At 33.6% G+C, this 25,556-nt stretch overlaps 1 protein-coding gene across 2 annotated transcripts in view; it reads left to right on the top strand.

The window, feature by feature from the left end:
- Positions 1-24,203, top strand: part of LOC150106636 (uncharacterized) — a 54,391-nt gene extending 30,188 nt beyond the window's left edge. For both annotated transcript variants that reach the window (XM_090393232.1, XM_090393231.1), the window contains exons 2-5: positions 12,575-12,720; positions 12,828-12,910; positions 14,067-14,100; positions 15,148-24,203. In XM_090393232.1, the coding sequence (XP_090249358.1) occupies positions 12,651-12,720; positions 12,828-12,910; positions 14,067-14,100; positions 15,148-16,769 (1,809 nt within the window). In that variant the 5' untranslated portion in view covers positions 12,575-12,650 and the 3' untranslated portion in view covers positions 16,770-24,203. The remainder of the gene's footprint in view (positions 1-12,574; positions 12,721-12,827; positions 12,911-14,066; positions 14,101-15,147) is intronic.
- Positions 24,204-25,556: the final 1,353 nt, after the last annotated feature.

Below are 25,556 nucleotides of genomic sequence, written 5' to 3'. Positions count from 1 at the left end.
TGTCGGTGATTCCGGAAGTTCCAAATCGCTTTGGAATTAATCAAGAAACTTGAGAACCAACAGGTCGCATAGTTTCGAGTTGTGTCGCATAGCACAACCCATTTACAGCGCTGCATCCGCCAAAGACAGCCCAAAGCGGAAGTGATGTCAAATGTGCGATATGAAATTGTACTCCGCACGTGCTGTTAGTTTCCGATAGTTTAAAAGTAAAAATAAAAAAGACAATAAATTCTGAAAGAAAAATATAGGATACGGTCAAAGGTCATCATGTGTCGGTTGGCAGGTAGATGTCGATTTTTTTTTTTTTTTTTTTTTATTCTGTAGCCTAATTTGGTTTGAAAATAAAGAATTATTTAATAACAGTAGCTAACAGTAATTCCATTGGCTTTCCCGGGATTACCGTTAATTACTGGAAGTAGAAGTATTTCCTTTGACATTTTCCCTGACAGTTCGTGTATATCGTAATGACTAAGAATAGAAAAATAAAATTCCTGGAATTAGCTATTGATTCCGCTTTGTTTCCATTTAAAAATAACATTTTTAACTTGCATTACTATGCTCTATCACTGTGTTCGCAGTTCTATTACCGCAAGCGAAAAACAAAATGAAAGCAAAACTTCCATCAACCCTAGCACAGCAGGGGAACAGGGCGAAATGCCAACATACAAGTTAATTACAATTATGTTATTTGGTAGCGCTGAGATAATTGCTTTTTTTTTTTTTTTTTTTGCCATAGCAACAATATTAACTTCGCGAAGCCTTTTGAAATATCTAATTTTCATTCTGCGAACTTCATACGGATTTGTAACATAATCAACAATAGACAGATCTATATTATCAGCAATTCGTGGAACGTATTCTTGTGGGTATTGTTGCCAAATAAACGGAAAAACAATTGTTCAGCAACAATTAATATATATCCTGCATAAGTATCTATTAGACTACGAATTGCTTAAAAATTATTTAAGGAATTGATTAAGGACATTTCACATTAATAAAATTGTAAATTTATTATCCGCTGGTACCAACACACTTCGAAAGATAAAAAGAATACTTCCAAGAAAATTTTCAACTATAAAGTGGCAAGAGGAAACTTTATAGCCATGCTAACAACTACGTGCGAAGCAAAAATTCCTGAGCTAACAGTGGAACGGTTGGATAAAAGTATTTCAAAAGTCAAGAATAATAAATCTGAGGGTTTTAGGTGGAATGTTGTCAGAACATATCAAAAATTGAGGAATAGAAGTACACAGAATAATATACGAGTTAATCAAATTGATAGGATGAAGGAGAAACTTTATACTCACACTAAAAGGACTTTGTCGGATTCAAATGTACAGAAAAAGAAGAGAAAAAAATTACCGAGGGATCAAACCGTTAGCTAGAAATTTTAAAATACTAACATCTAACTCACCAGGCTAATTTCCTATACAAAAATCGTATATAATAAGCAGTCAAATATGATTAAAACATACACTGACCTCCCAGATATATGCTGGGAGGTCAGTGTACATAATAGAATTTCAAACTTCCTTCACAGCATCAAATTAATAAACCTCAGTACCGCATAGAACATGAATTACACTATATTTGATTGATCATGCAATCAATCATCCTCTCTCTCTCTCTCTCTCTCTCTCTCTCTCTCTCTCTCTCTCTAACATAAATTAAATCCAGAACAACATATTGCATCATTGATTGTTTGTGAAAAGATGCCTAAACATGACCGAAATAATGTACTGTGTGACGTAATAAGTACATCACAATGAGAAGCACGCAAAAGGAACATTGCTAACAATACAGGAAATGAGGTATAGAAAGTTAATTGACATGAACGCTTTTGTCATCATATTCATTGTTGAAATAAACAATGGAGATGGTGTAATACCTTACATCGAATACGCGTGATAACTTGTAAAGGAGGACGCTGATGTAGTGTTCGTGATTAGTTCGAATTTCAAATGAAATTGAAATCTCTTTTTTGAGAAGAATTTGATACTGTTTAACTCATTCTACTGAAATATTTTTGTGACTTCTCTGGTACTAACTTGTGATACGAAAGGCATGTGCTGTGTGAAGTATTTATTTTCTAAAAGTTTTATCTCTTTTTATTGCTTTGAATTCAAGCATAAACTTTGTCTGTTTCTCTCGCTGATAATCTCTTATTACATCCCTAGTGACTCCATTTGGTCGGCAACCTGAGACAGGAATGTATTCGGCTGTTACCTTCCATTGCAGAAGGTCAAAAATGGCACAGATAATGTTTGATCGCTAGTGCAAACAAGCAGCTGTGCAGCTGAAAGATAAGGCATTTGGTGTGCTGCCATCTAGTGAACAAAAATGGCATATATAACTGTAGATCATTTTTATCTTGTCCCGATAAACAAAACTGCTACAACAAAGCGTAGATTCAGTGCTTTCTATATATATTTCCTCAATTCTAACAGCCGAATGCATTATTCATGAAGAAATGGGTCTCTTTGGGATGTAATAAATCAAATTTATTGACTAACTCGTAGTTTTTGTTTTTTTTATTTAAAAAAAATCGGTCTATGACAAATACTCCTTGGTCACTTGCACGTGTTTTCTTATTACATTATCGCAAAATCTTCAACTGAGATGTGACGCGACATAAAAATAAAAAAAAAATAAGTTTTACTATAATAACAAGAGAATGGTAAAAAAAAAAAAAGTTAAACTAAACCATCATCGAAATGTACACAAGCGAGTGGAATATTAAGCAAATGACGTAATAAATAATGCAGGTAAAGATATGATGGCGTGAGTTTATGTAATAGCCAGGTAGCTAGTCTATAGTAGGAAGAACCGGAGGATGAAATGGATGAAGCAATTATTAATGCATCGCTAAATAAGCGCAGATATATGTTGCTAATAACACAAAAATTGGATCATTATTAAACCCAAAAATGTCAAATATATTCAAAGTTCTTTAACTCAAAGTTGCTTTATAATATATACTCGATTTTTTTTTTTTTTTTTACCGTTGAATTCCACTTTTAGTTTTGTCTCATTTATGAGAAAAGTATGTGGATGAATTTATAAGCATGCATCAGGAAAGAACTAATGGCGGTTCGGGTAGGAGGCAGAATGGGTGACGGGGATTTTAATTATCTTTAAACTCCAGATGACATTATAATATATAAGAGAGAGAGAGAGAGAGTGATTCTCGTTTAAATAATCTGTGAACAACACCCTCCTTTAATCAAGAATCTACCTCAAATACCACAGCGGGTCACCATTACCCATATAATTTAGAAGAATCAGTATGGGCGACATTAGGCCTAATTTAACTCCGGTTCTAACCGGAATATTATTGGCCATTTTATTCAACAAACGGTTTCAATAGGATCAATGCCACTTGCCAGATTTGAAGTATTAATTGGATGCGGTTTGATAGTTGCGATGGCATCATTCAACCGATTTCGATAACCAAATTTGGAACACAATTATTTCTTACTTTGATTTCTGTAGAAATGAACCAAAATGGAGGAAAGTTTGTAATACAAGGAAAGGAAAATAAAATTCTTCAGACATCATTACAGGTCATCAACTGATTTCGACCACTTATTTGTTTACTCTCTTATACTCTCATCTAAAAAAAAAAAATTTATATTTCATAAAAATATATCATATAAAAAATCAAAAGTATGGCTAAATAATATTTCGCTCTAGAATTCGAGCCACACTCTTATTGCAGCAGCAACACTAGAATTGTTCAATGATGTGCACTTTATGTTCATGTTTCTAAAGTTCAAACATTTCCTGTGAGACTGGAGAATTCCAGAGGGTAACGGATGGCACTGCTGTAGCCAATGAAGTTTTAACTGAGGCTCGGCTATTGCCGTTACTTCGCCATGACCAGAGCTTATAGCTCAATAACACCCTATCCATACGTTTTCTCTCTACAGATAACGGGGAATATGAAAAGCATTCTTGCTTCGTCCATCTACCACCAAAAAAAAAAAAAAAAACATTTCCTGTCTTCTCAGTAATTGACTCTTTTTACATATGAAATATTTTCTTATCAGATAAATAAATACACGAATATTATTAATATGTTAGTGATTCATTTAATATTCATGCATATTTATTAATATAATATTAATTAAAAATTATACTTCAAAGCCACCTGGCATTAGGAACAGGATATGGAACGATGCGATCTGTAGACATGTCTTCCTGACATGCTTTCGAGGGGTTATACCACGATGCAATGATAGTTATTAATTACATGGTTAAGTTTGCATTGCTGCTAGCTTTCTATCAACAAATCAACAAATTTGTTCTAAATGTGTCAGGCGTACACAATACTGCGCGATCGATTAACAGTTCGATCTTCTAAGGCACTGTAAACAGCATCAATCCACATCCATCGTCATCACCCTCTCCTCTCTATGGGAACTCTATTAGGTTCCTGCCTATTTTGTACACTTTCTCCCCCTGATTTTCATACTAAATTCTTTTCTAAACTTAAAAAAGGTCTGAAGGTTTCTTCTGGATTTATTTAACAGTCTAAAATCATCTGCATAAAGTAAGGAGCTAAGTTGAATATTTTGATTTCTGATATTAGTTTCAATGCTACTTTTCTTTATTATATGAGATGAAGAATAACGGTGAGAATAGTGTAATCTCCTAGTCTTATACCTGATTTTATATCAAGCTATCTTCCTAAATTAAATTCTGATAGCTGAGTTATTATTCAAATATAAACTGTACATTGCTCAATATAATTCGCTAAGCGCACTTGCTGATTTTGTTGCCAGGAGCTTTTTATATGCTTTCTTTCTCCCCCCCCCCCCATTATTGCCTCTTTAATATTCTGAGTCCATCATGATGTTTGGATTTTACTTACCATGCAGAAACCTCACCACATGCCGTCCTAGCTGAGTCAGCCAAAATTTTCTTCAGGGTTTGGCACTGAATCTCCAAGGTTTGGTTCTTATTTTCAAACTCTTTAATTTTTTCTTCAATAATATTTGTTTATTTCCTTCTATAGTTTGAATGCTGCTCGACTGTGATTATTTTCAAAACTTTTGTACATATTTTTCTTTTGAATAGATTTCCCCTTTTCTTTTCGTCAGCTGCTTTTCTCTAAGGACTTGAAAAATTCTTAGTACAACCTTCTGTGAAAACCAAAGTGACCTAATTTTCCAACTTGCCATTCCGAAATTTGTCTATTTATCTATATATGATTCTGTGTGAAACTGCTTTTAATTATATTTTAATTATTTGGGCAGATTTAATTATATTTAATTATCTATCCAAAACTAATCTACGAATTAATTTATTTTTACAAGATCTCGATCCTTATCCTTATAAGGACTGGCTTAAAGGGGCGAAGCAAGAATGCTTTTCATCTTCCCCGTTATCTGTAGAGGACAGTGTAGGGATAAAGTGTTATTGAGCTATTAAAGCTCTGATCATGGCAGGAAGGTAACAGCAATAGCCTAGCCTCAGTTAGAACTTCATTGGCTACAGCATTGCCATCCATCACCCTCCAAGGGTATTAATCACCGACTATGTAAGTAAAGGTGAAATCTCAAAAAAAGTGGGCGAAAGACCGTCCATATCTCAGCGTTGGTTCCACTCAATGACGGGCTCCCCAATCACCGAGCAGAACCGCTCAAATTCCGAAGAAAATAATTCGCCGACAAAGCCCCTCAGCGGGCCGTGCCGGAGAACACCTACCCCGGAGATTCAAATTGCTCCCTTAAGGCAAAAACCTTAAGAGAGAGAACTCAAAACTCTCAAATGAATCAATCACCGCATTTCACGGTCGGTTAACTCGGTCTTTTTTTTTTATCTCGATTCTTTCAAATATTTTCAATTATATATATTAATCGTAAAAAGAATATTAAAAGGTATTTTAAAGTTTTTGCAGTTTTTTTTTTTTTTACATTTCTGAAAATTTAAAATTTTTTCCTTATTATTAATGATTGTTATACTTAAAATAATATTTTTAATTTAATAAAGTTTTTAATAAATAAAATAAATAAATAAATTAATAAATCCCTAACGATCTCTCAGGCAGCATCCTTTAATTTTAACATTTTTCCTAGAAATGAAAAATTAAAGAATGTATTTCATTAAACATAGTTTGAATCAGCTTGATTTCAGCTTAAGTTGAAGGCATCGGTGAAACTTCTATACTGCACGATGGTGAATCTATTGAAAATCTCCGCATATTCTTTTCAAGTATCGTATTTTTGCATCATTTAATGGCAGTAAATACTCCATTTTGTAACACATTTTTGAAATCACAGCATTCTCGTGATTGGCATAGTTCTTTGGTAGATATCAACAATTATCTTCTTTTGAAAAACATGTATAATTATTTTTCTTTCATCTGAAAGACAACTAGTACTTATATTTTTGTTTATACAAAAATATAAGTACTAGTTATCTAAGTGAGTATAAGTGAAGTTCAAACTCTGAAGGTAAGCACTACTGCAATAATAGCTTAAAGCTGCCCTCCTAATCATTACGCGTACCAAATAAGCCTATTTAGATATTTAAATAAACTTATTTAAATACTTAAACATACATCTTTCGTATAAGCCTAACCAAAATATAATATGTATAAGAATGTAACTATTTCAACTTTTTTTTAATGCAGTTTGTTTGTTTGACTATTTTGTTTCCATGTTGTGATCTTCATGACAGGATACTATAGCCATTAAATACGACTGATATACGAAATACACACAGAATTATAAAGTGTAGCGTTTCGTATAGATATGTACTACTATTTTATAAAGTTTTCTTAAAATTACTTAAATTACACAGATGCTTATTTTGAGTGTCTTTGTCCATATTTACAACTGTACATCTAATCCTTTGCATTTCAAAAAATTAAAATGTACAAAATGCATTTTGCATCTCTCAAAATAATAAAAATTTCGGCTGCTATTATAAACGAGTAAATGGCCAAACTTTTCTCCTTTTTCTTTCTTTCTTTCTTTCTTTTCCAGGAATAAATTACAGAATTGTATCGACAGCTTACGAAAGAACTGTATTTACATGAAATAGCAACATTTATTTGTAAGGATTATTAATATTTTTATTTAAAATTCTTCGAACCTCTTGTGTAATTTGTAGTACTCTTTTATCAATATGCAAATATAAAATCGCCCGGTTTATGTTTTTCATTTTATAAGCTACTTATGAAATTATGATGCGCCAATCTTACAAAGTAATCGAAACAAACCTGAATATAAATACGGGATTAGAAAGGCGACATCGTTTCCTTCGAGACCAATAAAATAGAATCTAGTCGAAGGAAAATCCGATCAAGAGAAAGGTACGTGTAGTCAGAGAAAGGGGGGGGGACGGGTATTTTTCTGAAAACATTTACGATAGTTTTGAGCAGCCGTGCGGAACCTTCTTTACTTAGTGAATCTCGATTCAGTGAAACGAGGTTTCTGGAATGCTCCCCCCCATCTTGAAATTTACTCATATCATATATATTTTAGCAGCAGGATTGCGAAAAAAAAAAAAAATAAAAAGAAAGATACTATTATAACATTTTTTTTTGGGGGGGGGGTCGACATATCAGTGTCTCCACTTCCGCATCCCGCTTTGTGCATCGCTAGAATATGGAGAGTGTTACCTTATCCGAATCACATTACTATTTTATTTCCGAACTTATGATAAACAAGTGTAGAGAAAACTCTTAAACCACACTTGGTTGCTTTCCTATGAAATTATAGTGAAAGCATCCCGAGGCACACTTCGATCATCAAGCGTAGCTTAACACTTCAGTTATTTATTTATTTTAAAAAATTTTTTTTCGTTGTCATGTTGATATGAAAGTGGTACAACTTTGTAAGTGGCAATAAAAACCTTAATAAAATATTCATGGTGTGTTTACAAGCATCCAGACCCGTTCGGGTGGCTGCCTTCATCAGAGCTTCTGCATTTTGCCTCTCACTACAACATATTAACAGACCAAAATTCTAAACACATTTAATTCTTGAGTACATCTAGCGTAAAACCATTTCTATGTATATAAACGAAAGTGTGTGTGTGTGTGGCGATAACATGAAGGAGCGCTGTATCTGCATATCTAATTTCCTAAAAAGCTTTATGTAGTTATATCTTTAAAAGCAGCGTGTATGAATATAAAAACGGCTTCAATGTTATTAGCAAGATTTTTTTTCTCACCAAATTCTATTTTTTTAAAAATAATTTATAACTAATTATATGAAGAGCCAAAGGCTTCAATTCGGCGACATGAACTTATTTAAGTTAAGGGATATTACATCCCATATTGTTTCTTAGCCGAATAAGAAACTCAAAGAGTTTCATGCCGAATATAGAAACTATATAAAGTTCGGCGATTCCAAGCGTAAGCAAATGCCTGGATAGTGCAACACCTGACCCATTTGGTAGTGCAAACCGAGGCAACTCATAGTAAGGGTGGAGCAAGCTCCGATCACTATTCTTGGTATTTACCCATAATGTGAAACCCAGCTCCTAGGAGCTGTATTACTGTTCTACATGAAACCGGTCTGGGTAGTGACCTTCTCTCATAATGTAGAACAGTAATACAGCTCCGAGGAGCTAAGTTCACATTATGGGTAAATACCAAGAATAGTGATCGGAGCTTCCTCCACCCTTACTATGAGTTGCCTCGGTTTGCACTACCAAATGGGTCAGGTGTTGCACTATCCAGGCATTTGCTTACGCTTGGAATCGCCGAACTTTATATAGTTTCTATATTCGGCATGAAACTCTTTGAGTTTCTTATTCGGCTAAGAAACAAAAATATGGGATGTAATATCCCTTAACTTAAATAATTTATAACTCTTAACAATTTATTCTAATAGCGCTTAAGTATTTTTTTATTTTTGAATTATCCGAAAGAAATAATATCTGCATTTTAAATATCAACTTCTCAGATGACATCTTCAATAATTAACTGTAAACAGTGATAGGTAAAAAAAAAATAAATAAATAAATAAAAACACATTCAGGATAGGGCGCTGAAAATGATACTTCTCATATTCAGAACTTTCCAATAGCTGGAAAAATATTTCAATATTCTCTGCTTATTTGTAATTGTAATGATATACTTTCAATTATTAGGATTGCGCGTATTAATTTCAAGAAACTTAGCACATCTTATTAGATTGGCTCCTTTTTAATTTTCAGAAAATTATGTCATCATCATAATCATCATGCGTATCAAGGATTTAGGTCTAGCATGGCCTGTTCCGGCCTTAGAAGTCATCGTTGAATCATTTAATAAGACGTCCTGGTTTTTTTTTTCCTAATGGCTTGTACTTTAAGAAAATTATGTGAATAAATATATCAACCACACAGACATAAGAGGTTCACTATACCCACAAAATGATAGTTTCCTGTGTAGGCAAGTGGTTGGGCAGCAAGAAGGGATCTGTTAATGTTTTTCATGAACAGCTGAGAGTTGTATTCATTATGGGAAAGGCTATTTCAAAGAACGTAAGGAAGATAATAAAGGGATGGTTAGATGAGTTGGAAGCTGAACAATGTTTAAATATATATATATATATATATATATATATATATATATTATTTTTATTTTATTTTTTTTTATCGTTCTTGGGGAAATTTAGCTCAGCATTTGGTTTTTCATTTGAATTATTTCCCCACAAAGAATAAAAAAAATTCTCTTCATTTCCACTAAAATCATTTTAATTCTAAGTTACATTAAAATAATTACATGAAAAATAATTGCATAATAAGAGGGGAATTTCGGAAGTAATTTTTCTTTTGGATATCTCCCCAGCGAAAATAAATATTATGTACATTTTTAAAAAGGAAATTGAAGTATACTTTATTTTCGAACACTATCTCAACATAATCTCCCTTAATTTCGATACATTTTCTCCACCACTTTACAAGTTTTTCAAAATGTTAGTAAATCCTCTTCTGAATCATTTAGTGACGAACGAAGTTCTGGAAAATCCTCCGCATATCCCGGACTGGGAAGTGAGGAGGATGTTCCACAACTTTATTTTAACGATGATTGAAGAGATCGGATATCAGAAGTTGTTTGAACATCCTGCCCACATCCCGGACTTTGGGTTGTTTCCTAAATGAGGGCACATTTCAAGTGTATTCATTCTGTAAAGTGCAAACAGGTCAAATAAAATTCTAGAATTGGAAGGAGGTTATGTTGAGAAATTGCTATTACCACAGAGGGCATTACTATGGAACTCCTTTCGTATATATATATATTTTTTAAAAAATAGATTTAATGACTTAAACCGAGATAACTTATAAAGTTTTAATGAGAATAATGCAACTAGTTTCGGCTTATAACAGCCTTCATCGGGTATTCATTAAAGGAAGAGAATAGTAATAAACATTGAAGTATCTAAAAAACTAGGAATTACAGGTAAAAATTGCAACACATAATTGAAAAAAATACGTTGTTTTTTTTTTAAGTTGTTCTAACTGGCGCGCTATTGTTTATTGCGTGTGTGCGTGCGGCTCTCGTGAACGCCAATACTGAATAACTGCAGTATGGCTATCTGCAGTATGGCAATTATAACTTAAATCGCTGTTTAAGTGCTCAGGATTCAGCGAAAAATATTTTCTGATTTATCCCAGCAAACGGAGTGAACTTTGGAGATCATCATTAGGATTGTTTGAAAAAAAAAGTTCACTCGTAGTCTTTAACAAGTTGTTTGTACTGTTTTGTAATTCTCTTGTAGGATCTTCCTGAAGAATTGATCGTCCTCATAATGTTCGCCTTTCTTTACACTCTCTACATCCTCTTACCACGCCTCTATGGAGTTCCTAAGATACATACACAAAACACCTCTCTTCGCCCAATCGTGGAAGGAATTGATTCACCTACTTAAAATCTTTCAAAAAATCTAGCAAAGCACCTCAAATGTTTTTCCAATACATCCTCATCATTCATCAAAAACACCACAGATTTTGTTTCTCATATCAAAGATATTTCCATTAATGAAAATGACATCATAACAAGTTTTGACATTATCTCTTTATTTACTAACGTTCCTACAGACGAAGACTTACATTACTAAAGGAAAAATTATCTAAAAAAATGTTTGCTTTATTAAAACATTTCATTCATTCTAGTTACTTTAGATATCGGGACTCCATTTACCAACAAAAACAAGGCATGGCAATGGGCAACCCATTGTCCCAGTTCTAGCTAACATCTTCCTTGAAGATTTTGAAACGAACGCTATATCTTCCTTCTCATTTAAACCAAAACTTTGGAAACGTTATGTCGATGATATTTTCATTTTATGGAGTCACGGACGCACATCTCTCATAGATTTTCTTCATCATCTTAACAACCAACATCCTAATATAAAATTTACTGCTGATCTAGAACAAAATAACTCCTTATCTTTCCTGGATGTAATGATTACACGATGCTCTGAAAGATTAAAAATCTCCACATACAGGAAACCTACTCATACCAATACATACCTACATAGTCGTTATCATCATTTCCCACACCACAGGAACTATATCTACCTTAGGACACAGAGCACGCTCTCTTTTGAATGAACCAGATGAACTCCAAAAAGAAATAAATCACCTCTCTCTTATCTTTAAACAAAATGGATACTCTGAAAAAACGATTAAGAAATTTCTTCTGGATCCTCCTAGGCAGTGCACCACAGAAACTATTAATTTTAAAGGTAACATCTCCATTCCTTACATTAGCACAGTCTCTAACAAATTGGCTAAGGTCCTTAAAGATACAACATCAGGACGTTCTTCACCACTCTTCCAAAAATCCGTTCTCTTATCAGCCATCCCAAACCTATTCATCACAACCTAAAATATCCAGGTGTATGTAAATTATGGCGTGATTGCAATATCCCTTATTTTGGACAAACCAACAAATCTATTGAACAACGTATAGAGGAGCATAAGAGAGACATCTCCTACAAAAGAACACGTGCAACTGCGTTGTCCAGTCATGTTCTTTTTTCAAACAATCCTAATGATGATCTCCAAAGTCACTCCGTTTGCTGGGATAAATCAGAAAATATTTTTCGCTGTGGTGATGAGTTCGAAAGAAAAATTGTAGAATCCAGGGAAATCATCCTGAATCCTGATCACTTAAACAGCAATTTAAGTTATAATTGCAGTACTGCAGATAGCCATACTGCAGTTATTCAATATTGGCGTTCACGCATACACGCAATAAACAATAGCGCGCCAGTTAGAACAACTTAAAAAAAAACAACGTATTTTGTTTCAATTATGTGTTGCAATTTTTATCTGTAATTCCCAGTTTTTTAGATACTTCAATGTTTATTACTATTCTCTTCCTTTAATGAATACCCGATGAAGGCTGTTATAAGCCGAAACTAGTTATATTATTCTCATTAAAACTTTATAAGTTATCTCGGTTTAAGTCATTAAATCTATTTTTTTAAAATGTATCACGACAACCGAGTAGAAATCCATGATTACATATATATATATATATATGTAATCATAAAATATATATATATATATATATATATATTTTTTTTTTTCTCTTTCTTTTTGGTAATTTTCTTTTTTCTGGTAGGCATATAACGAACCCAAGATAAAGAGCCAATTATAATGGATTGCTTTCTGATCAACGAGCGTTCTCAACCGATATCATGAAGTTTTGCTGGCAATGTAGGTTTTTTCTTTTCGTAGTGTGTGCGCTGGTTAAAGGCGAGCTACAACGTAAGTGCACTTAAAAATATTTAATCCTCACGTTATCCCTTTCATTAAATGTTTTAATGAGCAGAAAAAGATTTAAGCCGATTTTTTTTTTTTTTTTTTTCCCATAGAAGCCGAAGGAGAAATTAGTACGAGTCTGGTGGAACCGTATAGTCCCTCCACATCATGGACTTCCGCGTCATGTGGAAATCTGGTAAGTGCTGAGCTTTGTATCCAACAGGGAAATAAAACTGAGACTTGGATCAACTAATATTTCATCGCATACCTGTCATTAACTTGTTTTGTTGAGTTGAAATGCCGAAGCAATGTAGCAGTTAGTATACAGCTAATACACTATCCTTTTCGACAGTTCATTAATCAAACTGTAATTTATTAACGATGAGAGATCCATCGCAGTTCCACAAATATCGAAATTGAACCAACTTGTTTGTGTAATTGATGACCATACTGATTAATGTTACACGGTTAGCACTAAACATTCAGCATTTTGTAAAATATTCGTGCCATGAGAGACGTTGAGAGATTAGTATGCCAAATCTAATTTATTTCGGTTTAGTTGCGAGTGATTGCTTCATAAATAACTAAGTTCGTTTTAAATGTTCGTAGTTTAAAACTTTTCCACATATTATCGTTAAGTAACATTATTTTTCATTATTTTTACGTAATTTGTGGTGCGTAACAATTGAATAAAGTCCCCACCTTGAGCAATAGTGGGAATATTTTATTCTTTAGGGAGTTGATGTGTGTCTTTCACAAGTCACTAGCTGCGAAATGAAGTTTTCCCGATATTGTAAGATAACGCTTTTTATTCACCTTTCCTTCTTCAAAAAATGAAGAATGACACAAGGGATTTTGTTAAAGCAAGCCGCATGTTGACCTTCATAAAGTCAGGAGATGTTGAAATTTCTTTCTCTCTTTTTTTTTTTTTTTCCAAATGCATCGCTTGAGGAAGATGACTTTTTCACAATAAGATATGAGATTAAATGTAGCTTCAAAAGATGTTAGGTGATAGCGATTTTTTTTTTTTTTAGGTTAGTTAAAAATTAAAGAAATTTGGAATAACTGGAGGATAAGATCATAATAGTTACGTTAGGAAAGTACCCGTACTTCCGTAACGTAACGAAATGGACATCTAGAGATCACAGCCGAAAAAAATGTATTTAAAAAGATTCTACATCCTTAAGTCAATTTAATATAACCTTGGATGTTGTTTAACATAAGAAATGAATCACTTTAAAAATAAATGATCTTTCTTTGATCCTTTTTGATTAAACTTAATTAAATTTAAAATTTTAAAAGGATACTTTTATGTAAAATTAATGACAACTACTCTGTTTCGTTCACGATAGGAAGGAAGCATCGGAATGTGTCGAACCAATGAAGGTAAGTTAATTGTTTTGACATCAGTCTAATTCTATTAATTGATTTCATTAATTGATTATTTAAAATAAGTCGAAGTATTACCGCGATTCTCTGGTCTTTCTTAGTTTCATTACTTAATTTCAATTGTTTTCTATAATAAATATTGCTTGTGATAATTGACCAAATACGAACCTTGATGACTCTACATTAGAGTAAAGATGTGATACTGCCAAACAGCAAAAAATGAATTAAAATATATCAAAGATGTAATTTGTAATTCGGACCGAAAGCGAGAATACCACGAGACCCACATATTGTATCTTCTAATTGCGCGTATTCTCTGGGCCGGTTTCGTCTGTTTTGTGGGATGAAATCTAAGGAGGATCTTGAGAATGGATATGATTAAAAAAAAAAACAACATAGAAGAGAAATTGAATTAACATAAAAACAAGATATTTATGGATGTCTGGGGGGGGGGACAAATTCATTAACATTCTGGATTTGAAATAAATAATTCAAAATTCAGTTATTTATCACTTATTGAGATGAATTTTCCACGAAGAGGAGATATATTGTGATTCTTGTAATAGAATTTATATTTCCTTAAACTATTCATGCCTCCCTAGCTTAGCCGGTTTGAATTACGTCTAAGACGCAAAGAACCATTACGAAGACTTTTCAACTGAAGGTGAGTTAGCTGGTCTCAGATGAAGGTGGTGAGTTGTTTCTCTTCCTGGAACTCAACTCTGGTTTTCCATTAGCAAAACAGCAATCTGGTCAGAAGAACACGTGTATTATATAAGAGACTGCAGGAATGCGGATTAACCGTCCTACTCTATCGGATTGGTTTCGAAATCCTGCATAGTACGGTGTGAGTCTAAACGTAAAACATATGTAGTTCAATTTCCATTAATTTCCGATTTAGTGAGGATTTAAAAAAAACAAACAGATGTTTTATAAATGTATTTTAACAAAATAAATATCATTTTTGAGATTTACATTATTTATTATTAATCGGATTCGATCCAATAGTGCAATTTAATTAATTTACTATTTTTTTAAATGCAGCTATCAGTCCTACTCCGGTTACAGATCTTTCCCGTCCATCTTCTTCCTTCATCAATGTAGCAGAGTCCGAGGAATCGACACAATGGGAAGGTAGTGGTTCAACCTCATCTCCAGCTTTCATCCAGGCCGTGCATTCCAGTTCTAGTATGACGGATCAAGAATCCCGTCTCGAAAAGGCCATTGAGCCTACAGCAGTGATTTCTACTATGGAAACATCTTTACACATTCCAGAATCTCCATCTTTAACTCCTTCCATTCTGGTTCCTGAAGAGTCATTGACGGACCACACTACAGATTCAAATATGCTTTCAAATACTCCCCATATTTTACCATCAACAGAAGTTATGGAGAAAGCCACTTCCATGACGACATTACCAACCTCTGAAGATATTATTTCTGTAGAAGCACCATCGGTAGTACCCGGTAGTGAATTTGATAACCAAACGGTATCGTACTTAAGTATTTCTGACTCAACGTATGAGTCTAAAAACGCCTCTGAAATTGACAACAAAGAAGTTACACCATCTGTACTTACCCTTTCATCCATTCCAACCTCATCATCATCATCATCATCATCATCATCAATTCTTAGCGAATATCCCCATGATATGGAGACTACCTTAAGTATCATTCCAACTCCATCATCCCCTATCATTACTATGGTACCATCATCATCTATTATCCAAACATCGCAGATCGCGATCACGCCAACCAAGGGCTCAGAATCGGTGCCTCATAAGCTGTTGTTGGTGCTTCAGGGAGAATGTCCATCTTCGGAGAATACCGAAATCCAATCGGTTGTCGCTCACTTGTTTAATACACGTGATCTGGAAATTGGCAACGTCACTTGTCGCAGTGAGATTATTTTAAATCTCACCGTCTCTGGCAGCACAAACATCATCCATCAACTTATGAACAACATCCACAATATCGGGAAACCAATGAACCAAACTTTCCAAATGGCTAATCAGGTCTTCCGGGTTGTTGATGTGCAACAACTCGACTACAGATCATCAACATCATCTCCTCCTCCTTCTTCTTCTACATTGCCAGAAGAAAACCAATCCAGACACTTCTGGACCAACGAACTCATCGCTTATATTGCAGTAGGAGCATCGTTCGGATTAATTCTTCTGGTTGCCATGGTGATTTGTTGTGTGAAGTGCTGGAGACGGAAACCTTCGAAAACTCTCGAAATGGATGCCATCCCTCACTTAAATCTACGTCTTGAAGATTTTACGCTGACTCGCATCCCACGTCCGACTTCCATCTATCTTGACTATTATCGGGGTTCTCTGTTAAGTGATCATTTTGCAGCTGCTTCCAATCGCAATTCGACTTCCGCAGAGCAGGGCATTATTCAGCCTTTCGACACGAGCATTGTGCCCTTGGAGGACAGTCGACACACGGAAGATAGGTGTAGAACACCCCAAGGGCATCCGGGAGATCAATTCCCTACTTCGCCAAGGAGACTGAAAACATTTAATGGAGGGATGGTCAGAGACGATACGTATGCAGATTATCACAGTGCCATGGGAGACTCCACAGAAAAATTACATCCCCAGTCACCGATAGAAAGGAATAAAGCAGGGGTGGTTAACACTTCGTTCCTTAAATATTGAGTTAGTGTCGCTATTTTCTGCAATAAACAGAAATGGACCATTACAATTCTTATTTGAATAGCTGATATTATATATCCGTTTTTCTTCCATTTCGTTGAGCATTAGTTTGCAACTAAGAGAGGTAACAGAGGAAGTAGAAGATAGTAATTTTCTGTAATACGTTTGCAGCATTTTCTTTTCACTTCTACGTCGAATTTGTTTCCTTTAAACATTTAGCTTAATTTAATAGGGGTCATGAAATGCTTTTAAGTCTTCTCTTTTGTAAAACGGAGGAAAAAGTTACATAGACTAAATGCAAAATTCACTTTCTTTACCGCATTGTCTTCCTCATACCCCCCCTTTCCCGTACACACTATGCACTTTGAAAACATGACACCATTGTCTTATCATTTTTGCCATCAACACCACGTTAACTTGATAATCTCCATATGAGAACACTAATAACAGTATTATACACATGATGTTAAGTGTCGATCACCACTCAACCACAGCGACTCTAAACATTCTCTTTCGCTCTAGACATTCCTGTTTACCTACTCAGCTATTCACTATATACAAATCCGAAATCTGGCCATTTCTAGAATACATACTGCCCAAATGTTTTGGATGAATAGTGTACCTACCCCCCCCCCCCCAAAAATATTCTCGGGCGCACACACTTTCAGCTTTGTGTTTATTACATATATTTCCTTGGAATCTGTTCTACTGAAATGGCAACCATCATCTGCTCCACTTTGAGTAGCAGCTGCCCAAAATCCTTTTACAGTCTACTTGCAAACACTCCATGCTTACTTCTGCTCGGAACGACCTTCTTCATGGAGTGTTTCTTCAACCTCCAGCTCTTCAAGAAAAAGGTCAATAAATTTCTTTCCAAGTTGTCATCAGTATCCCATAAATGGAAGTGATGTGATTCTACATCTCGTGTATTATATCGATAGAAAAATATATAGAGGATATGTCCATCTTGGCCACTTAAGGTTTAGAACTTGTAGCAAAAGACCAAACGTGGAAAATGTTTAGTTACGATAAACAAGATGGTAGTCTTACATCAGGAGATGAAATTCAACACCTTTATAAATGTATACATCCACTTCGGGATTAGAAGATGGAGAGCTCTTAGCTGATAAATATATCTGAGACTTCTTTCTTATGTAAGAGAAAACTCCACGTATCTCGAAGCTTTGAGCACTGGTTCTAGAATAATAGGAACAATCTTTATTCTCCAACGTATATTTCTGAAATGAAACATTTTGCTAAACTGTACCAGTACAGTTGTTTGTTTCAACAATTTTCCGGCATCAATGACAGTGAAAAAAAAAACGGTATCAATGTTATCAAATAGAAAAAGTGATTGTCAGATGCAGGAGAATGAGGGGGGGGGCTACCTTTAACTATAAGTGAAATATTCCATAAACTCTATGGACCATAAAAATCCATCCGTCCATACCGGAAGGAAATGAAAGGATACGAACAGCGGTCCTCTAGGGGGAAGTATCATATTGCTTATAGAAACCTTCCAAACGTTGAAGAATTCTCCGTTTACACGAGATCATGAATGTGAAATAAAAACACACACATGCTTCTACATTTTAATATTTTTTTCTTTCAGTAGTTTATGTTACTCTGCCTACTGTTGGTCAATACAGTGATCATAATAATGTCTATTTCTGAAAATTCGTGGTGTGAACTTCTCAGACAGGCTTGGGTTAAGAAAGTGATTTTTGCAGTCAGCCATGCTAATACAAATTAAAAACTTGACTTCTTCCGTTCAAAATTAAGTCGATAGTGACCTATGATTCGAATTCAACAGTAATATCTATATTGCTTTTGATTTATGTTTAATTTTTAGTTTAATATTAATATGATAAAATATTCGTATACTCTATTTATCAAACTGTATCGCGATATTAATACAATTTAATTAATTATATTTAAAGGAGAAATTTATTCATTTAAATAATTCTATTAGTTAGTATATGAGATCTCATTAATTTTTATTTGAATGTTCTTTATATAATTCCCAAAAATAATACGAGTCGAAAAAGAAAAAACTTTTGAGATAAATATAGTTTAATCGTTAGGATTTAAATTAGATATTTAGTTGAAACGATCAGAGTTCGTTTAGCATTTTAATTGAAATGATTGCTTTTTTTAATACTTTAATTTTTAATCTATTTGTGAAACTGTTTTAATGGAAGCAATTCCTGCAACTTTTTACCATATGCTGTCTTTCTAAGAATTTTTACCGCTCTCAACGTTTCTATTTCCCTCCGATGCTTTGGAAAATATGTGTTGTTTGTACTCAGAATTCTGTCCAAGATTAGTGAAAATTTTTAAGTCTTTCATACATCTTAATGGAAGAATCGTATAAAGATTTCTCTAAGATGTCTTGAGCTCCATCGACGAATCAACTTTTTTTTTTTTTTTTTTTTGTAAAAATAATTTAACCATCTTATTGGCTTCTTTTAAATTCCGATTGTAAATCGCATCCCTCAAACTCAGTTCATACGATGCCTTTACAAAATTCGCATAATTCGAATAAAAAGAGAATCCATCTAAATGTCCTCTTGAATGTCCAGTAATTTATTCTTCAAGATGAATTGAATTCTTCCAGGATTTCCGATCCTTATAACCCTGTGATGATAGTTAGTGCCTATGAAAAAAAAAATCAATCAAGTAAACTATCGGAAATAATCAATCGGTTTCCTCATTAGCTTATAATATGTAGATTATGCTATGGTTAGAACAGCACCTATTTAGTTCAAACTATCTGTCTCGTGCTTTAGGAACACCTGCGTGTGTGGAGGTTCTAAAGTGTATTGTGAGTGTGTCATTAAAGATTGATATCTCAATATATATATATGTGTGTGTGTGTGTGTGTGCGCTTGCGTGCGTGCGTGTATGATTTTTAGATGGTGTCGATTTAATACAATTGCCCTGTTTAGTGGACCAAGTAAATATGTGTATGTTTTTTGTGTTACATGTTTTAAAATTAAACTGTGGTTACTTCCGTCATCATTTATCCAGATAAGATAAAAATCCACATAAGATAATGAAAAAAAAAAACGAAATACGGATGGGGAAAAAAACATAAAAGGAAATTGAAAAATAAAGGATGTATAAGAAGTAGACGAAAAGTCGAAGCTATTATATCTATTACAACTATTTACAAAATAGATAATTATTATTACGACTATCAATCTTTAATTCTATTAAAGATAAATAGATAGATAGATGGATGGAAAAAAGGAAGAAGTGAAGAAAGAAAAGAGAACAGAAATGAAGAATAAAAGATAAGAAAGGGAGAATATCAAGATTTAAAAAAAAATTGGAACAAGGAAAAACAGAAGAAATGGAAAGAAAATGGAGAGAAGGGAGAATAAATATCGAGAAAGATAGAGCATGTAGATATAGAAAGAAAGAAAGAAGAAAGAAAGACGAAACCTTCTCCGGAACTTCCACATTATCAGAACTGTCATCACCATCCGATCAAGAAACAAACATTTTCGTCTTCATTTCAGTGGCGAATAAGATCCACTTCTGCTTTCACAGCAGATCGCTTCCCTTGCATTATGTATGTGATAAATTGCTAGCAGTTTCGTTTCCGCTTTTATATTAAAGCGTAATCAAAGCAATCGCGATTTAGCCTCGATGCCTGATAATGTTGTAGCAACATAAAAGGTACAGCGTGTGTGTATGTGTGTGACCATCAGGCGAACGAATTTAAGGGGCAGTAGTTTCATTAGAGCAGTGTGTTCTGGCGAGAGGTGCTTAGCATCCTGCTCCCATGGAGACCTTATATTTAAGTGAATTCTGAATGCATATTCTGCGAAGAAACAGTAGTGCGTCTCTGGTTGGATGATAACGTATGAACGAGTAAACGATGTTATCACCATGGAAACAGAAAAGCTTTGATGAAGTTGTGGGGAAGTTAACGAACGGTTTTCTCTACACATTCAAGCATGAGGAAACTGTAGTCAAGTTCGATGATAGTTTATCGGTTGTTTATATTTTAAATATCTGAAAAGAATATTAATTTTAAATTAATTAATAAAAAATTAAAAGAGTTATTTAATAATTTTTATTTTTAAATATTTTTTAAAATAATTGTTAATAAGTTAATACACCTTTTTATTATTTGCATATAGAAAATATAGGAAGCTGCATGAGGTTGGTTTCCTTGCTCATGATGTTATGAAGTCCGTGAGGTAGTTAGAGTCGCTAGTTACCACCTGGGACGCAGAGATTCGAGAGTTTGCGTTCGCTCTCTTAAGGTTTTTGCCTTAAGGGAGCAATTTGAATCTCCGGGGAAAGTGTTTTCCAGCACAGCCCGGTGAGGGGCTTTGTCGGTGAATGCTTTTCTTCGGAAAATATGAGCGGTCTGCTCGGTGGTGGGGGGGGGAAGGCCATCACTGAATAGAATCAACGCTCAGTTAGACGGTCTTTCGGCCACTATTGAGTGGTCTAGGGATCGTCTTAAATTTTTAGAGTCGGCTTTACTTAAACATTGCTAGTTTCTTTCGTTAAATAAACATTACCATGATTACGTCTCTCTGGGTGAATCGGTCGGTAAGCCTTGTGCAGCAGCGGACCTTGTCTGCTGCCATGCAAAGCTGATGCTTGGCGAGTGGTAGGTTTTTGCCTAATATAAGTAATAATAGTTTTTGACTAGAACTGAGGCCTAGCGTAGTGGTAGGCTGCCTGAGCTGAGATCTGACACAACATTTCGGGCGGTAGGTTAGAAATTTATGAGTTTTGTTTCAGTTACATGAAAGAGTGATCTTTTTAGATCATTTTTTGAGTCCTTTTTTTTTTTTTTTGAATCCTAAGGATATTGAACTAGTAAAATATTCAATAAAGGTCAAAACTTGTCTGGCTAGTAGCCCTTCCCATAATGCATAACAGTATGCACATCCGAAAGGAAGGGTGCTTTGCATTATGGGATACTGAGGCAGTTGTGAAGGCAACAGTCTCGTCACGAAAATCCTTCACGCGTAAACTTTGTTTGTTTACTTGAATAAAAGATTAAATAAGAATATAATTTCTTGGCAACAAAATATAAACATCAAAACTCATTTATTGGTCGATCACAGTCAAATTGGCTTTTCTTTGGCTAAGACAGGAATTGAATCCAATTCTTTCCAACTATACAACGTTGTTTGTTAGAAATTCTACTTATACGAAACTACATCAATAGGGCAATTCTAAATATTACGATGACCATCTGAGAACCTCTAAAACACAATTGTTAGGAATTTATATGAAAAAAACTGTGCTGTTTAACATATTAATAAAGAATGTAAAAAGAAGAAAGGATATAATTAAAAATGACGAAAATGCGACAGCAATTATTCTTAAAATTTTTCGTGTTCTAAAAAATATATAAAAAAATAAAATCTCGTTACGATTAATAATTGAAAAGCATTTCGACCATTTGGTTTTAGAATGGAACCGATTTTTCCCTTTTATCAAATGCATCATTAATTGACATTACTAAGTAATTTAGATCTGGTAGTTTTTTGATGTTATTAACTTCAGATGAAAATTCCAAGCATCTTTATTAACTTTGAGATTTTTTTTCCCTTTCGTTCGCTATCATTCCTAGTAAACCCAATGAATTTGTTCAGATTTAATCAACTTCGCGACAGGTAAATGAAGTGTAATCTGAGTGATTTCTTTAATTATAAAAATTTCTATTTGCTTTTAGTGAGAGCAGCTTAATGATGGCGATTTCCATAAAACTTCGTCAATAGTACCGACAGATGAATAACTACCGATAAAATAAAGAGACATAAATTTCTGATTTAAGTTTGATTCATTTTTTTCTTATTGAAATAATTTTTGTAATTAAGTCGTCTGAATATGCAGTATAATTATCATTTGGTTTATTAAACATAAAAATACTTCAAGGTTCTTTTAATTAACTGAGATGTCTCGAGATTATAATACGTCACAATACAAAACCAAGATACCAACGAAATACAATATGATAATATTGCTTTTCGTGCTGTGACGTCACAGTCAATGTCAGTTACCAATTCGCATGCGTCAACGAAGATAAATTTAACTGGCAACAATAACTGACACTATCTAATTCTCTCACTTCTTGTAGAGAGACAGAAAGGGAAAAAAAGATAGTATCAAATTTCCGTGATGACACTACACTTATAGATTATATTTATTCTATCCATTTGATTCATAGGTCGTATTTCCTGTATTTATTTGGAAAACTCAATATTGTGCATTTTAGTCTCACTTTTAGAGCGCTATATTTGTTTTTTCTTCATATCTCTTCAAAAAAATGTGCTATATCGCATTCTTCCCTTCATGAATCTTTGAAAAGATAAATCTGTCTTAACTGTCACCAATCGTAAAATGCATTGATGTATTCAAAGTTTGTTCAGAATATTTCGCTGCCTTTGCTTGCACATCATGAGAAGAAAGATCACCTAAACTGTACTTGATGAATGATAAATTACATCCTTGAGTTATGGGAGTCGCCATGTTTTGCTGGCGCCTGCACAAATTCGTTGTCTGAAAGGCTCCTTTCATAAGGGAGTCCCCAAATCGTAATAAAACCACTGAAAAGGTTACAAAGGTTATTTTGTGGACAACTAAGCCTTTGTTCGCTGTGTGGGAAGCTAAGTTTAGAAGACGTCGATCAAAGAAGATGCGGGTGCCATTGGAAATTTTGTTTTTAATTGAATGTGGTGTCTTTATGGGATATAACTTGATTGATAGCAATTTTATCTTACAGATGAATGCATATTACATGTGTAAACTAACAGACACTGCAAATGTGAATTCAATTTGAAAATATACATATGTTTTATTTCATAGGGAAAAAATATCCTTAATCTTTAAAATTTGTTTTTGACAAATTAACTCAATTAAGAAGTTAATTTACATCGACTGGATCGATCCAGTACGTTCATGAATCAGTTACGATCACTAGAGGGCACTACTATAGTATTACCCTCCTTTGCTATCTTTCTTGCTCTTTGTGTGAATCCCCTTTCCACTTTAATTTTTACCAAAAACTCTTAAAAATTTATCATTATATTTATAAAAAATGAAGAAGTAAAATAATAAAATAGCTAAAATATACCAAAGAGAAAAATAATCATTTTATTAATAAGTATTTTGTAGTTTCTAATGTACACTTTTTACAAATATATATACATATGATTTTTGTATCAAATAATTGTTGTGAGTACAGTAAGTTAATATAGTCAATGAAAATAAATATAGTTAAAAAATAGTGTTTAAGTGGGTTGAATGCAAAAGGAGGTACAGTATTCTCCAAGGGGCCAAATTGTTACAAACACATAGAATGCAGGTTTATACTTTGCAAACCATTTTTACTGTTTCATCCAATTCCATTTGTGAAATATTGTATTTGTCATGATATTAAAGTATTTACTTCGTGAATAAGCCTCATTTTGTTACTTTTAAAACAACTTCATTCATTAGAAAATTCACTAAAGAAATTTTAGAGCATTATTTAATTGGTCTAAATGTGTTGTCCAACTTTTATATGATTAGCATCTTTTAAAAAATTGAAATTAAAGATACTTTAATATTTACTGCACCTATGATGTAATCTTGAGATAATTTTGACAATTATACTCTGTAATTCTTTTCAACGCAACCATAATTACACTTCTGAAGTTGCTTTGTAGTCCTTGAGTACAGATACACCAACGCGTAACATAATATTTATTGATGCAATAAAAGTGATGCTCTATACCCCTTTAAAACCATCTTTACCGCATAACATTACCGCAAAGTAGAGAAGTATGTATTCTAGCACAGGAACTAGCATTGTTTATTGTAATTTGCATTTATTATTTACTTAATTCTCCTTACTTCAAGAACATATATTATGTACATTTCCTACTAATGTAAGAGAAATTCAAAACATTCCACAATGTAAGTTTTCTGGCGTATCCTTTAGCATAAAATAAACAGAATGTTAATGGATACTAAAAGTGTGTGTTATCTGCTTCAGCTATTCCCAGATGCGACTGGAATATTCATGAAGGAGGAAAACTGAGAAGATCATAAGTGGAATTTTTAGTAAGATATCGTCTTGTTTCGTATATAGGGTGTATGAAAAGTTTCGAATATGTAATGGTGAGGGAATTATATTTTTCGTTATTTTTTGCGGCGCCTGTTTACAGAGATGTTATATGTTTTGATAAATGCAACTTTTATAACTCTTTTGAATAAGGATTTGTTTATTTGACTATGACATTTATTTAAACAATACGTTTTAATTTTTGAATGTTGCCCAAGAAGAAACTTTATCATATGAAGTATATATTCTAACATTTTTTTTTTCTCGAGCGCATAACATATTCTTAAAAAAATTTCTCACAAATGCTTGTAACAATTGTTTGTATGTATTTGGTAATCCAAGCTGGAAATGATCTATTCGGTAATAGTACGAAACAAACATCATGTCAAAAATAACCCCAAAATAAAGCAGTTATCGTTCTATCCATCGTGTGCTTTGTTTTCCCAAAATACTTAGAATTTCATGTAATCATGTGGATTACATGTAAACACACACTAGTTGATCAGGATATCGGTAACAAGTTACAAGGATTTCATACTCAGACTTCTAGTAAGACGACAAATATCCAGCCTGTATTCTATCAGATCGTACATAATTTACCTCGGTCCAGTGATGTGATAGCTTCACGTAAATGCATTCTTTCAGTTCATTAAGTATTCTTAGTAGATAGAAAATAAAAAGACGTTTCTTGATACCCTAAAAGAAGA

Source organism: Typopeltis vanoorti, chromosome 5, assembly GCF_054136105.1.
Source record: "Typopeltis vanoorti isolate ZY-2024b chromosome 5, IOZ_Tvanoo_1.0, whole genome shotgun sequence".
NCBI classification, from domain to species: Eukaryota; Metazoa; Arthropoda; class Arachnida; order Uropygi; family Thelyphonidae; genus Typopeltis; species Typopeltis vanoorti.
Note: the sequence above shows the minus strand (reverse complement) of the source record. Positions and strands in the feature narration are given on the sequence as shown.